The sequence below is a fragment of the Xenopus laevis genome, chromosome 4L (genome assembly GCF_017654675.1).
Source record: "Xenopus laevis strain J_2021 chromosome 4L, Xenopus_laevis_v10.1, whole genome shotgun sequence".
NCBI classification, from domain to species: domain Eukaryota; kingdom Metazoa; phylum Chordata; class Amphibia; order Anura; family Pipidae; genus Xenopus; species Xenopus laevis.
Genome location: NC_054377.1, coordinates 109,424,410 through 109,440,999, shown reverse-complemented (window position 1 = coordinate 109,440,999; position 16,590 = coordinate 109,424,410). Strand labels below are relative to the sequence as shown.

General features: G+C 36.9%; 1 protein-coding gene across 3 annotated transcripts in view; it reads right to left on the bottom strand.

Moving 5' to 3' along the window:
- kcnt2.L (potassium channel, sodium activated subfamily T, member 2 L homeolog) overlaps positions 1–16,590 on the bottom strand; it is a 197,144-nt gene that overhangs the window by 166,633 nt on the left and 13,921 nt on the right. Inside the window, exon 1 of one of the 3 annotated variants that reach the window (XM_041590635.1) lies at positions 3,209–4,515. The exons of the other annotated variants lie outside the window; for them this stretch is intronic. Coding sequence (XP_041446569.1) covers positions 3,209–3,345 — 137 coding nt within the window. The 5' untranslated portion in view covers positions 3,346–4,515. Of the gene's footprint in view, positions 1–3,208; positions 4,516–16,590 lie in introns of those variants that run through there. 3 annotated transcript variants of the gene reach the window in all.

The window sequence follows — 16,590 nt, the reverse complement described above, 5'->3', positions numbered from 1 at the left end:
TGTACATAAAGCAAAGAAACTATTACAGTTAGGTTGAGAAGAGCTAAAAGCAGATGAAGAGCACTCCACAATGCAAGGGATGTAGTGAAGGCCTTTTTAAAAGTCTTGCCTAATACTAAACTACAACATTGCCTTAAAACCAAAAATGAAAGACTTTAATCCACATTTAAGGAATTATGTAAAAGTTCTTATCCTGGAGCTGCAGAAATCCCAACCATTTTGTTTTAATCAAGCTTTCAGAGAGGAAACCTTTCCAAAGTGACAAAGACAAATTTCACTTGCACAACAAAGATTGTTAAACCAAAAAGTGTGCTTATTTCCAATAAAGAGTGGTTTTCCATGATTGGTTCTTTCAGTAGGTCAAGAAAATTGAATAGATATAATATGGCACATAAGGAGATTAGTGGCCTGTGATAAATCTTATCTTCTGCAGGAGACTATTATTCTCAGGAAAAAGGAAATGGAGTTTTCCGCACACCATTAGTAATTAAAATCCAAAATCTTTATTAAACGATGGACATCGGCACACACAGCATCACACTTGTGGTCAAACTTATGATTAAGGGCGTGTAGCCCGAAACGCGTCAAGTGTAATGCTGTGTGTGCCGATGTCCATCGTTTAATAAAGATTTTGGATTCTAATTACTAACGGTGTGCGGAAAACTCCATTTCCTTTTTCCTCAATTCAACATGGCGTGGGACGCCAAGGGACTCCAGCAACCGACAATATTTTCATGGGCAGCCTGCGATGTGGAAAGCACCTGCGATGTGGAAAGCACCTGCGGTGAGTCTGAGCGGTATTTTTTGTATATGACTATTATTCTCCCAAAGTTTTTCCACCAGTAGTAAATAGTGCAAGAGAAGAGACAGCTCTTTTCATGGTTACTCCTGAAATAATGCTTTATCAAAAGAACTATGTACTCATTCCTTAATAAGTCCCTAGGGAGGCCACCAAGTGGGAGATGCCGAACTTCAGTAAGGAGCTAAATCCTAAACACAGGAACAGAAAAGCAGTAAAGACAAAGTGTATAAATATCGAAACTCATATCCACATTAAAAACTGGCTAACGACAGCAGGCCCCTACTATTACCCAGTTGCAACCTCAGCTTCTGTAAAATTCAGTAGAATGAAAAAGCAAGTATGCCTTAGATAGATACCTGATATTACCCTAAAGAATGAACCAGAAAAGACTATAAAGTCTATGTAAGTCTGCACTAGAGACATAATACAAAAGGTAAGTAAAACGTCAGTGCGGCTTATGCTACTTTTTTCCCATATTGATGCATTTTGTCCTAAAAGGAGCACCAACATGGATAAAACTTAAATTCACTGGAGGGGGGGCTAACTTATTGTCATCCCTGTGAATTTGCTATTGCATGTTCTTTAATTATAATTGTAATGATAATTTACCCAACAAAGCAGATCGCTGATCGGTTTCAATTTCCACCTGCACGTGTGCAATATAGTACCTATGTAAATCAGCCCCGCAGTATTTTTGCTCAGCATATCAGAGAAAGCAATATGGCAGCTTTACACATAAATACAAATATAAATGGCTGTGCATTAAAACCTATTCCCATACACTTCACAGAATTTTTCCAGAAAGCAATTCAAAGTAAACCGAGTTCATAAGTTATTTTCTAGATCTGCAGTGCAATTCTAGATGCCCTATGTAATGTCAGTTGCAGCTTATGCAAGTGGTGGAGGCATTTTTATTGAGCCGGTATGGGTGCCAATGGTATCAATGCCAGCATGACTCTTTAGAGCACCAGCATTAGCATGTGATTTATTAGTTGCAGGTCATTTTCATGTGTGGGTGGGACATGCAAAGGGATCTCTAGAAGCACCATCCTCTAAAGGCTTACTACTGCGGTTTATTTGCATCTCCACATCCTACACTATGCATATTGCACACAATTCACTAAAGCAGTCGGAACCAGCTTGTATAGATGCCATTACCTTTGTGCATAGCATGTGGATGAATATAAGATATCGTGCTCTGCACTTGCATTGGTAAGTAAGCCCTCTAGATCAAATGTTCCATTTAATACTAGGAATCAAGCTAGCAAATAAAAGGAAGCAACATCCTCATACTGGCTACCATTTATAAAACCTTCCCACATGGTTACTCCCAAGACATATGCCTGCTAAAGCCGCATGATGAAGCCATCTGCAAAAAAAGAATTGGCAGGGTTTGCAGCCAGGACTGCTACTGAATGGCTAATTCAAGCTGTCCTGTACCGCAAAAGAGCTGGTGTTATAAACATCCAATTATTTATTTTAGTAATCTATTTATAAAGCACAACTGCATTTCAAACAATTATAGTAATGGTCAAAATTGGAGCTTAATGCAGTGCTGACTGCCTTGCTGACTGAAACTTACCTAAGATCGGGGTTCCCAGCCTTTTTCACCCACGAGCAACATTCAGATGTAAAAAGAGTTGGGGAGCAACACAAGCAGGAAAAATGTTCCTGGGTGGTGCCAAATAAGGGTTGTGATTGGCTATTGGTAGCCCCTATCTGGACTGGCAGCCTACAGGAGCCTCTGTTTGGCAGTACATCTGGTTTTTATGCAACCAAAACTTGCCTCCAAACCAGGAACTCAAAAATAATCACCTGCTTTGAGGCCACCGGGAGCAACATCCAACTGGTTGGAGAGCAACATGCTGCTCACAAGATACTGGTTGGGATCACTGCCTAAGATGAACTAGTGTTCAAAAAGCAATGATCAGAATCAACTCAATGGAAACAGATTTAAAAATGTTTTAGTTGCAGCTATAAGAGGTTAGACATATTAGGCCATTTAACAGAAAACGTGCACTAAGATTCTATTCTTGGAAGGAGATAACATTATTATTTAATGCATCCACAATGACCGTCATTTGGAAGGGTTTTGGAAGAGATTCAGTCTTTCTGGCAATAATGACGATTATCTACTTGCAAGAAAGGCCTAAAACTGCTTTATAGCAGAAACACTCTGTGATCATCAGGTTATTCAGGGAATGGTGCTCCTATCCAAGAATCTACTAAGTGCATCTAATTAATTTTATTCTAGTTAACATTCTCAACAATATGCTCTCGAAAGCAAGTAGGAGTCTCATACCAAAATGAATTGTCCTAATACAATAATGCAAACTTTTTCTGAAAGATACTTTTAAAAAAATGGTACAGCTCAAAATGCTAAGTTATTATTAAAATCTTTTTTACCTGTGCCCATTGTCAAACAGAGATGGTTCCAGTCCAGGAAAAGGAACAAAGGTAGCACCGCATGGTACCAGTCGAGGGGACATTGTGGTCTTCTGCTCAGCAAACTGTTGCAAGGATTCCAATTTGCTTATAGCCATGTGTCTGCTCTGAAAGTCTCTCCTCCACAGCCCTAAGATGCTGCCCTACCCATGCCTTATCTTCATATATACTGCAAAAGGCTTCTAAGATCTTCTGCTACATGAGCCTGCCTGATGTGTTTATTGCTGGCAGGATTCATTCCATCTCGCCTACTAACCAGGCTTGCAGGGAACAGGAAGAGTCGTGTTCTGTTTAACATGATTACATTACAAATCCCTGTAACATTCATTAATAAGGAGCAGGTTGCCACATCGTCTCATTACAGCGATTTTTCTTTCTAAAGCTGCTCTTGTTCCGCTCGTGCCTTTTCTTTCCATTCTTGGATTTATTCACCTCCTGAAAGGAATGACTTCTGCATAAATTAGCTTAGAGGGGGGCCCCATGTGTATTTCAGTTTCAGGGGATAATGGCATTAGTACAAGCACCAAATTAGACAGCAAAACATCATTGTAACAAATCGTACTCACCCTGGTGGTCTAGTGGTGCGGCGGGGACGCCCGCCATGCCGCTCCTCTTCTGCCTCCACACCGGTTACTTAGGGCGCGTGCGTCTCGCTTCATTTATTGACGCGGACACGGTGGCGTGATGGCGCTGGTGTGCAATGGCGTGAAAATCAAATACTATAAAACTTTCATTTGGGCTTCAGGTCCTTGCCCATTATAGGTTTATTCCTGGTGCTTTTGAGGTTTGAGCTAAATCTGTATTCTGACCTTGATTCCTGTTTTGACCCCTACCTGGCTTTTTGACGGTTCTGAACTCCTGTATTCTGACCCTTGCCTGATACCCGACTCCACTTCTGCTTAATCCCTCTGATTGATCCCCTGGTTTTGACCCTTGCCTGCCTGACTAGTTTATACTCTGCCTATGTCATTTATCATTATGGGTGTGCACACGTGGGGGAAGGGATGTTCTCTTACACACCCTCAATAATATTCCTGCTGTGGTTTTGGTTATAGTGACAACCAGACAGCCTTACATCAGGAGTGCTGAAGCTGCAGTTAAAGTGGATTTTATTTGGGGGAGCAAGATCCAAAAATTGTCTTGATATTTTGCGAATTTACCCATCCTTTGTACAACAGACATGCAGTAAATGATTGAGATGTGGGTGGAATAGAAAATGACAGTATAATATTTCCATTCCACTGGGCATTAGAGCCTTGTCAATGGGCTGTATCGCAAGAAAGCTCAAGTCTAGAATATGGAGCCTTTTAAGTAGCTTCATTATATTAAACTTAAAAATAAGCCAATTAAATGCATTTAAAAGATAAATTCAAGTTGTAGAGGGTAGTTTTGCTCTTCTTTACATTGGAGCAATTTTATGTGATTCAGTATATTAGGATACATTTAAGATGTTATTGATATCTATTGGACTGCAGATATATATTTATATTCCTTAAAAAATGTAGTCCCTCTTTTGGTGGAAACAGCACTTTCTTCAAGTGAAAGAATTCAAATGTGTGTCATCTGTAATTTCAGATCACTCATGCTCTATTAATATATGACATCTGGTATAAATCAAGACATGCTTCCAATGCAATGTTTCTGCAGGCGCCTGTCTGTATGAAAACAGCATTGTAAATGCACAGAATGCGCAGAGAGGGAAATGTATATAGTGAAAGGATACTAGTCATCTTTAGTGCCTGATTTTCTAAGACAAACTGTTCCTAGGGCGGTACTTTGGTCAGCTCATTAATACCGTTCGTCATTGAAATTTCCTTATAGCTTAACAGAATGGCTATTAGATTTCTAGTCTCTTCCATTGGATATGATGATTGCAATTACATCAATTAACAGTGTTCAGTGAGCATGTGGTAGGTCAGGAATGTAGATGAATTGCAAAGTTACACGTGCTAATGATTATGTTTGCATTCTGTTTGTATCTAGGGACTAATTCACTAAACTGAATAGATTTCCAGAATGGTTGCCCATAGCAACTGGTCAACAGTTATCTCTGAATGGTAAACTGGAGTTAGGTTAATGAAAGTGTAATTCTGGTTGGTTACTATGCATTACTCTCCAGATTATGCTTTGTGAATGCTCTTTCCACAATTCTACATCTAATAAATGTAAAATACAAAGTATTACATTAAGCACTAGATGCAAATCATCAAACATTTAGAGGGTTATTTATTAGTCAAAAATGCCAAAAACGTTATTAGTATATTTTAATATAAAATCTGAATTTTTAGTGGGAAAAAAAACCTTAAAAAATCCAAATCTAAAAATCCAGTATCTCAGACCTACAGAAGTTACTGTATATATGTCAATGGAAGAGGTCCCTATCCTTTTTAGAAGTTTCTGTGGTCTGCACTGGAATAAGCCCGAAAAACCAGACTATTTTGGACTTTTTGGGCAAAAAGGGGAAAAATCAAGCTATTCAGGAAAAAGCTCCTGAAAAAAAATCATACGATTCGAATTTTTGCTTGATTTTTGCGTGTATTTCCCCAATCCAATTAAATCGTGTTTTTTTATGAATAAATAAAGCCCAATGGTGGATTCTTGTTTCGGCAGACTTTTTAAAGTAAAAAGAAAGAATCAGATTTTATTAAATATGCCCCTTTTTGGATAAAACTCATATTGTAATATAGGGCGCAATCTAGAGCTGAATGGAGATCAGTTTTGCTGTTCACTTTGAATCCAATCAACAATCTGTATTTCATCACCCAAAAGCACCAAATAGAAAAATCCACATTGAGTCAAATGCCCATAAACAGAGGCATAACAAGAGATAGCAGATCCAGCATTTGACATCTTGTTTAGTTGGGATGAAGGCAGTATACATGCTGAAAGGATTCAAAGCTTAAAAAATTACTTCCATACATCTTGGCCATTGTGGTGGGACAAATTCACATACCCCAAGCTCACTTAAGCTCTTCCCATTTTCAGATTTACTTAACTGCATTTAAGCGTTGCAGCTGCTAGCTTAAGCATGAAATCTTATACCATAAATGTTATGCTTTTAATTGTGCTACTGCTTCATAGCTTGTGCTCAGGCTGAACAGCTGGCTACAGTGTTTAGTAAACACACAAACAACCCCAGTTAAAAAAAAAAAATGTGACCATGAATCTAGTTAGTGAGCGTCTGAGAAAAAGCCATTGAGATGTCAAAAATATATTGGTGTTCTGCCATATGTTTAGATTTCGCTCTATAACTTACATTGTGTGGATTCTGTACAGTTTCATGCTCATTTAGTATAAATGGATTCCCTAGTTACACTTTCAATTAGCATTTGAGTGAAATTGCACTTTTAGCCCTATTACTGTATATATCTAAAGTGCAATCTATGTTTCTGGCTTATGTCAAAATACAACTGCTGTTGTCTTATTTTGTGCAGTCATTTTTCAAATGCATTATTCAGTTGAAGACATGATCTATGGAATATTCTTTCTTGTTTAAACCTAATGCCACCACAAAAAAATGCTATTCTTTTTTTCACATATAGTCAATGTTCCCTCTAATTCTTACTTTGCTATATGAGCAAAAAAATCCTTTTGTGCATAGTTTTTAAAAATTGTGTGCTCAGGTCAGAAATAATACAACATTTCATGTTTTCACACAAAATTCTTTGTTTGCGCCTCAATTTGCAGTGTTCACAACTGTCAGTGCAGTATAAGGCACCAGTATAGAGGACTGTGGATTGTAACTTTGTACTTACCTTAATTAATAGATGCAATTTTGCACGTAAATGTAATTTTGGTAGTTCTAGTGCATATTATAGCATACTCTTCCCAGACTGAAACATTTTAATCGCAGAATGATAAAAATAAGGGATAAAAAAACTTGATTTGCAGCTTTAAAAGAAAAATATAAACAAAAATATATTGACAACAGTAAATTATTCACAAATTTACTCCAGTCCTCTGTAATAATGCTGTTGCCATTACTACTAGAAAATATATGTTAAAAAAAAAATGTAGTGCATTAGTATTTCAGTCCCACAGTGGATACAGTTTGGATACCTCCCTGTAATGGAATAATACAGATTCCATTGTGTTGTTAATTTCAGTGTAGTAAAGGGAATCAACACATTTCTAATTGCATGCTGATAATCTTAAATATAAGGAAATTCAGCACCTTTAGGCCTTGAACCAGCTACTTGGCGCTTACAAACTGTGTATTAACAATGGTTCCACCTAATAACCTCCCAAAGGAAAAAAAATCACAGATGGTCCTTAGTTTCAAAGGAAGTCAGGCTTACAAGCACTTATACAAAGCATTGGTTGGTCTGTTAAAAGTGATGTTTACATTGTACTAAGCCTATTTCTGTTATTGCTACTAGTTAGTTACGTTTTACCCCTTCCCCTCACCTTTAATCTCCAATGACTACTATTCTTGTTAATTGCACACTATGGAAATACATGTAAAAAATAAAAAGGCTGTTTAAGCATTTCATATTTACTGTGGCTATTATTGCATCCCATTCACAGTTTCAGCAGTAATATATTTACTTAAAGTTAATGACTTGTTAATGACTTGCTGCTGACTCTCTACTGATATAAAGAGTTCTAAAACAAGGTGTCATAACTGTAATTGGCCTGTGTGTTAAAATTTGAGATCTCACTTTTCCTCGGTTTGAGAAAACTGTGACCACGTTTATATTTTTCAAACTCAAACATCTGAGGTTTACCAACCGATAAAATCTTGAAAATGTATATGAAAAACTTTAGCAACTAAACGCTGCTGAGTTTCTATAGAAGACAACTGGAAGTATACCTAAAGCCTTAAAGCAAGGTGATACAGTATTTGAGGTTTTATGACAGTCAAGAAAACAGTGAAGAATTTACTGCCAAACTGAATATGAAACAGGACAATCCATTCATCAATTGCCATCAATTTTTTTTTCTATGATTTGTGGGGGGGGGGGAAAATAGTCAAACCTGTACCCTTCTTGATCCCATTTACACAGCAAACTTGGAGCCAGTATGTTTTGCAGTGTGGTAAGAAATGAGAGGTCCTAGAGAAAATACAAAAAATGAACATAAAAATATTCTGTGAAACTTTCGTGAAGCCATGGTAGAATTTTTTCATGAGTTTCTTTTTAGTTTCTGCACTGGAAAAAACTAGAGAAATGCAGACGTCTTTTATCATTGGCCGTTTGTGTTTCACATCAACCAGTGGGATCTAAGCCCTCGCCGTTTCTAAGGAACTACCCAGACACCATGCTTGAAAGAAATTGGCAACATGGGAGCCTTTTTTATTCCATGAAGAACAGTTCTTTTTAACCCACAAAGTTAAATGGAACTTGGGCCAAGTCTCATAGGTAGTGATGGGCGAATTTATTCGCCAGGCGCAAATTCGCAGCGAATTTGCGCGATTTGCTGCCATCTAATAAATTTGTGAAACGCCCGCGAAAATTTGCCCGAAATAATTCGCCGGCGTATAAAAAAACAGTGCAGTTTCGCAAATTTTTCGCTGTTTTGCAAAATTCGCAAATTTTCCGGCGAAACGGCACAAATTCTAAGATGGACAAGTAAAGCTTTATTCTTTGAATTATGATTGAAGTCTGTAACTCTTGTCTTTCTATTCCATTGATGATGGCAAGCTTTTAAGTTGTCTTGGAAGGCTCTGTCACATTCACAAACAGCTGCATCATATTTACAGTTCTTTCCATTTTAAATGGAAAAGCTCCTCTGTTACAGAAGAGTTTGGCCTACCCAATAACTTGAATAGCCAACCAGGAGCCCCAAAAGGTAGATCAGCTAAAGGAAGGACTTTACATGAATACTCAATCCACAAGTGTGCAGTTATCTGAAATTATAAACTATTAATAGGTGCAGAAAATAGATTTAAACATCAGTGCTCCATTAATAATGGTGGCCACTGGCAAACCAGGTTTTTAATATGTTTTGGTAAGTGTATTAAAGTTAGTAGCATGGGAAATAATAATAATGTAATAATGTATGATGAAGAATTGCACCAATGTGGCTACCAGAGTCGGCAGTGAGTAACCCCAGATAAAACTTGTCTGGTTCTGGTAATCAATGTATTTGGGCAAAAAAGATTTTTAATCACTAGCATACTAATAATGATTACTTTGCTTATTTTAAATGAGGCAGATGCATAAGCACAGGTCCCTTTTCAACAAAGGTATTTTGGAGAATTTTAAAATACCACACACTGCAGAAATATTTATCACGGATACATTATCTTTTGATTGAACTGCTAGTAAAAAGTACTCATTTTATTGAATATGCACTGCAAACAAAAACACACATAAAAACCCACGCATTTGTGGATTTTTTGAAAAAAAAATCTTGTCAGCCATGGAAAATTACCATCCTTTGCAAAAGGATCGTTTTAAAGTTATTATGTTTTAAAGTTGGTAGAATTTATAGTGGTAAATAAAATATCACATTTATAAGAAGATCCATGAGGCTTTTTAGGAAAAGAGTTCAATGAATTATTAATAGATTAATGAGAAGTCGTCTTTAATTGACTACAGCTGACTCCTGTTAAAAGTATCACAGCTGTGGCTTCCCAGTAGGTGATGCTCTTAATCTGTGTAATATGAAGGGAAATACATCTGTAAATTTCACTGATTATCAGTTGGCCAATATTCTCACAAAAGCCTGTAGACATATTAGGTTTTGATGATGAGTCCGTCATAACTAAACCTGGACCTAAGTTGGTATTTTCACAGACCAACAGTGTGATCTAGAAAAACTCTAGGTCCAGTGGCATAACTATAGAAGAAGCAGACCCCGCAGTCGCAGGAGGGCCCGGGAAACAGGGGTGTACAGACTGTGTGGTCAGCTTCCTCTACAGCTAATAAAAAGTCCCTCCTCCCCAGCCGCTCTCTTATCTGTGGCGAGGAATGGGGACACAAGTAAGGCGGGAGTGGGAGAGCATACCCTAAACATGGAGGAGCATACCCTAAACTTGTTTAGCAACTTGCCCGGGTGCTGGTAAATAAGGTAAAGTAACATAGTACTGCACTCAAAAAAAATCTACTAAAAAAAAATCAAGACTTTTCGAACACTAAGGGGCACATTTACTAAATTCGAGTGAAGGATTAGAATAAAAAAAACTTTTGATTTCGAAGGTTTTTTTTTGGCTACTTCGACCATCGAATTGGCTACTTCGACCATCGAATTGGCTACTTCGACCATCGAATTGGCTACTTCGACCATCGAATTGGCTACTTCGACCATTGAATTGGCTACTTCGACTACGACTTCGACTCGAACGATTCGAACTAAAAAACTCCGACCATCTACTTCGCCACCTAAAACCTACCGAGCACCAATGTTAGCCTATGGGGAAGGTACCCATAGGCTTTCCTAGCTTTTCTTGATCGAAGGAAAATCGTTTGATCGATGGATTAAAATCCTTTGAATCGTCTGGTTCAAAAGATTTAATCGTTCGAGTGAACGATCTTTCCTTCGATCGAACGCATAGCGGTAAATCCTTCGACTTCGATATTCGAATTCGAAGTATTTAACTTCGATGGTCGAATATCAAGGATAAATTAACCCTCGATATTCGACCCATAGTAAATGTGCTCCTTACTGTGCTCTATCCTTGAGAAAGAGCAGAGTTGGTATTAGAAAACGTCAAATTTTTCTCAATAAATCTTAATTTTTTTCCTTAATATTCCCGTTGAATGTGGTACTATGTTTATTATATATATAAATGTTCAGATGGTACCTGCACCTGTTTCAACCCACTGTGGGGCCTTTATCTAGGCCCCACAGTGGGTCGAAACGTTGGATGCACGAGTGATGTACGAATAAAAATCTTTTTTCACATGAATTTGGAGTGCGGGTCCATCTATAAGAAATATATATATAGATAGACAAATAAAAGAGTCCTCTGCACTCAACCCATTATCAATATATTTAAGACAGAGACATTTTGTGCATACTGCTACTAAAAAATGCCTTACCCTTTAGAGAAAACAGGGATTGTTTGTCCATATATTGCAATATATTTAAGCTGGCCAACTACGTCAAAGTCATCCCATATCTGGCCAGTCCTATGCTCAATTTTCATCTGATTCATTAAGAATTGTATTGCTTCATTATACATTTTACAAAGGGACTAAGTTTTACCTGCAACTTACTAGCTGCTTTCAAAGTAAAACTCCCAAACTTGGCTGCCCACCTGACTATAGCTGGGAACGGTATATATATATATATATATATATATATATATATATATATATATATATATATATATATATATATATATATATATATATATATATATATATATATTGGATCATTTAAGAGCACTCACGGGTGTTGTGAAGAATATATATTTTTTTTTTTTTTTTTTTTTTTTTTTTTTTATTGGAGTGTTACAATCTACCCCACATCAACGCGTTTCGGTTCTTTCTGAACCGTCGTCAGGATGCACCCAGAAGTCATCACGTGATCCATAAATACAAGCATAAACCAATCAGTGAACAGAGATAATCAGTGAGCAGAGTTAGTTAAATATTCACAACAGTGTTCTGCATTAAAGTGTTAGCATAAATTACTAAATCCATTGACAAAAATTCCATATACATGTTAAAAATTCCAAATACATGTTAAAAGATTTTTTATAAAAAGTGTGAAAAAAGTGAAAAAAGTTAGCCTTGTTAAAACTTTAAAAAAATATATGTATATAGTGGCTAATATAGTTTCTTAGAGGCATAAGGACTATACAGCTGACACATCACAAAACAAGGTTATCAAAGGTATCCATGTGTTTTAGTGCAAAAAGCTGGTCCAAAAGAAAACTTTCAATCTATAAGTAATAATATATAGCAGCATTATTATTATTGCTGCTATATATTATTACTTATAGATTGAAAGTTTTCTTTTGGACCAGCTTTTTGCACTAAAACACATGGATACCTTTGATAACCTTGTTTTGTGATGTGTCAGCTGTATAGTCCTTATGCCTCTAAGAAACTATATTAGCCACTATATACATATATTTTTTTAAAGTTTTAACAAGGCTAACTTTTTTCACTTTTTTCACACTTTTTATAAAAAATCTTTTAACATGTATTTGGAATTTTTAACATGTATATGGAATTTTTGTCAATGGATTTAGTAATTTATGCTAACACTTTAATGCAGAACACTGTTGTGAATATTTAACTAACTCTGCTCACTGATTATCTCTGTTCACTGATTGGTTTATGCTTGTATTTATGGATCACGTGATGACTTCTGGGTGCATCCTGACGACGGTTCAGAAAGAACCGAAACGCGTTGATGTGGGGTAGATTGTAACACTCCAATAAAAAAAAAAATATTCTTCACAACACCCGTGAGTGCTCTTAAATGATCCAATGTGCAAACTCTTGAAGTAGCACCCGGGGCTTGATGATTCGAGGGTGAGTGCCGGTTCTACTACACCATTATATATATATATATATACACACACACACACAGTATATATATATATATATATATATATATATATATATATATATATATATATATATATATATATATACACACACACACACAGTATATATATATATATATATATATATATATATATATAATGTCTATTCCTGGACTTCGATTACAAACACAAAGGTCAAATGATGTGCTAGTCAGGGAAACCACACATATAATTAGGTTTATAATGCATTTTTGCTAAATGAGTTTGATGTTGGAAGATTATATCGAATTAGGGCCATGTAGGATTACTATCGCCATTTCAATAACATTTTCTCTCAGTGGTGAGACATTCTGCCAGGGCTGAAAACCTAATTTTCAAATGAACAGAAGCATAGTGGTAATTGTAAATGCATGAATTAATGTTATCATTTCATAATGTTTAATCATTCTCACTATAAAATTCTATATAGAGAATCTACAAAGAGTGTTCATCTCTCCATACAGTGGCGCTCAGTTTTGGATTGCACAGTTAAGGATGAGATGAGCAAGCAGAGCAATGAAAAACATGCTAAATCACAATGATCCGAAAAAGCAAATAGGGCATTTTATTGATGCATTATCTCACATCCATTTGGTTTACCATTTAATGAACCCTTTCCACATATAATTTGAAAGTGACAGACCCTGATAATACGCAAGTATTTATCCATGTAATAAGGGGGTGTGCCGCAAGATACAAGCTCAGTGCATAACCCAACTAGTAAGAAGTTGCATAGGTACATGTCTTATAAAGAACTCCCCCAGGCTCTATAGTTGCATGTGCCCTCATAATAAAACTCTTGAATCAATCTGCTCATGGCTGGGGTGAAATGTCTATATGTTTTAAGTTTCTGACTTAGATTCAGGATGTCCAGGAGGTCTGCATATTAAGTAAACACTCAAAACACCATTCTGGCAATCTGTGCTACTTATTTGAAGTACTACCAATGTACATTAACCAAGCACCACCCACGTATATTCTCCTCTCTGTATTATGACCAGAATGAGTGCAAAGCTATAGAATGACCAATTAGGATGCATGAAATTTAAGGTGTGAGGACATGAAGGGAACTGGCAAACTAAAGCTGCTCTTACACATATTATTATTCTACAAAGAGTTGGTACAAGAATGTTATCCATGTACTATGGATATCAGTCAGTTCAGGAATGGGGAGGTTTGAACATTTTATCTGCCAATGAATATTACTTAGGGGCAGATTCACTAACTTCGAGTGAAGGATTCGAATGAAAAAAAATTCGAATTTCGAAGTATTTTTTGGGTACTTCGACCATCGAATTGGTTAAATTCGTTCGAATTCGATCAAATTTGAACGATTCGAACGATTCGAAGTAAACATCGTTCGACTATTCGACCATTCGATAGTCGAAGTACTTTCCCTTTAAAAAAAACTTCGACCCCCTAGTTCGGCAGCTAAAAGCTACCGAACTCAATGTTAGCCTATGGGGAAGGTCCCCATAGGCTTGCCTGTGATTTTTTGATCGAAGGATTTTCCTTCGATCGTTGGATTAAAATCCTTCGAATCGTTCGATTCGAAGGATTTAATCGTTCGATCGAACGAAAAATCCTTCGATCGTTCGATCGCAGGATTTGCGCAAAATCGTTCGACTTCGATATTCGAAGTCGAACGATTTTAGTTCACAGTCGAATATCGAGGGTTAATTAACCCTCGATATTCGACTCTTGATGAATCGGCCCCTTAGTGTATCAGCAGACGAGGAGCTGCAGCTCAGTGTGTAATCCCTAATTATATTAAGTATTAGCATAAAGTAAAGATAAATTAACTGTATAGCAATAGCACACCTACAAATCTTTTCCAGAAGCAAACCAATACATGATATAACATGAGACAATGATGTAATAAAATCATGATGTAATAAAAGAGATTATTTATGATGAAATATTAATGTTTATCTTTTTCCATCCATTTCTATCATTTTTCCCTCTCTGTCTAATTAGTTTTCCACTAACAATGTTTCAGTTTGTCATAGACTATATAATATCCCATCTAATGGTATCAGTTAATAAATGTAAATAGGACAAAAGTGCAATTTGAAACGTCCAATTAGCTGGGTTTTTTTTTTTATAATATCCATGGAGTAAGTACAAATATTTCAAATAAACTTCAAGTAGAACTCTATTTTAGAATTTCATAGAATAGATATGAGGATAAAAAAGCAAATAACATAGCCCAAAAACAAAAAGGCAGATGGCTCTTTGAAAAAGGCTTCACACTGGTACATTATTATATTCTATTACATTACCTATGTCCCAAGGCCAAGAACAGCAGTGCTCAAAATTGCCATAGAATGAGTTGCAGAACTACATTGAGAAAGCCTAAAACAACTGGTACTGAGGGTCAAAGTAAATGAAACAAAGATGCAAAGGAATTAAGGCCCTGGAATGAAAAATCTACATTGACATGATGTTGTTTCCAGAGTTTTTAATTTGCACTTGCATGGGCAACTTACTAATGAATTCCATACTTATGTGCTTTTTAGCCACATTTATTAGTGTGCTGGACGTGGTGCCATAGTGCAACCAGTTAGAACACTGCAAGGTGCACAAGTCAAAGCCACTTGGATCTGCAATGAAGTTTGAAAGCTCTATTAGCACTGGATTTTATCAGAATTTTAGGCTTGTGGGCTTTTTGCTTCAGCAGCTAGTAGTCATATCCAACCACAGCAGATACTGTACAGGATAGTCAGGGAGCCCACATTGAGTCAAGTGTTTTGCAGTCGCTCCAAGAGGTATTCTTTGATTTTTTTTTAAAAAAAGAGGGAATCAGTTATAACACTCCACAGGTAGGGAGCAGCAAGAGGAATGGAGGGGTCACCCTGGAATGTATGGAGACACAGGAAAAAGAGATGCAGCGAGGTGCTAAGGAATGAATGGTCTTGGAAGTCATTCACTCTATCTGGAAACTCTGCTGCTCAAGAATTTCATCTAAGACCCAAGATTATTCAAATCAGATGGCACTCACGCTGCAAAATGTGCTTGCTTTCGGTTAATTGAGATCTCCACACAGCATTCCGGGGGATCAACCCCCTTTCTCAAGTGTTCAAATAGGACAATGTAATTTTAGAGACAAGCTGTAGAAGGGTCAAGCATGTCCTTTTTAAGGATGAACTTAGAGTAGGCCTGTTTAAATGGAAAGTTCCAAGAGCCATTGAAGAGTTGAACATGTGAGTAAGGTTGCCACCTGACTGGTATGTCACTGGCCTCGCCAGTAAAATACCAGTCAATAATGTCAATCGCCCTCCTACAATTGCTCTGCCCAAATGTCATCAATGACTAAGGATCATTGACCCACCCATTCAGGGACCTGCCCCTTTCTCTTTCTCATTCAGTGCTGGACAGAATTTTTTCAACAGAAAGGTGGCAACCCTAGATGTGAATAAGAACAGTAGCAAGCTCAACAGGACAGGGTTTGAGTATAAAAGAAGGCATATGGGCAAGGGAACAAGTTGTGAGTGCAGATGAAACAAGAAATTGAGAGATTTAGGAGGCAGCTCCAGGATCAAAAGGCAGGCAGCAGAAGGTTTAGGAAGGAGGAAATGCAGTAGTTTATGTTAGTTGAGGTAGGGATCTGCCTGTAAATCTACTTGGATCTTGACAAGCAAGAGCAGTTTGTCAAAAGCTATATTTTTATATATTTTTAGTATTGACATATACAAGTTAATTGTTAATGTATCCAGCTGCTCATTAAAGCACACATTTACTGATACATGTTTACTTGGTAAGATTAATTACATCTATTTGCCTCCTCCCACCACTGCTCTAAAGAACCAGGAAGTTGCAAAAGTACTGTACTTTAAATGTTACGAATACTTTCTGTCCT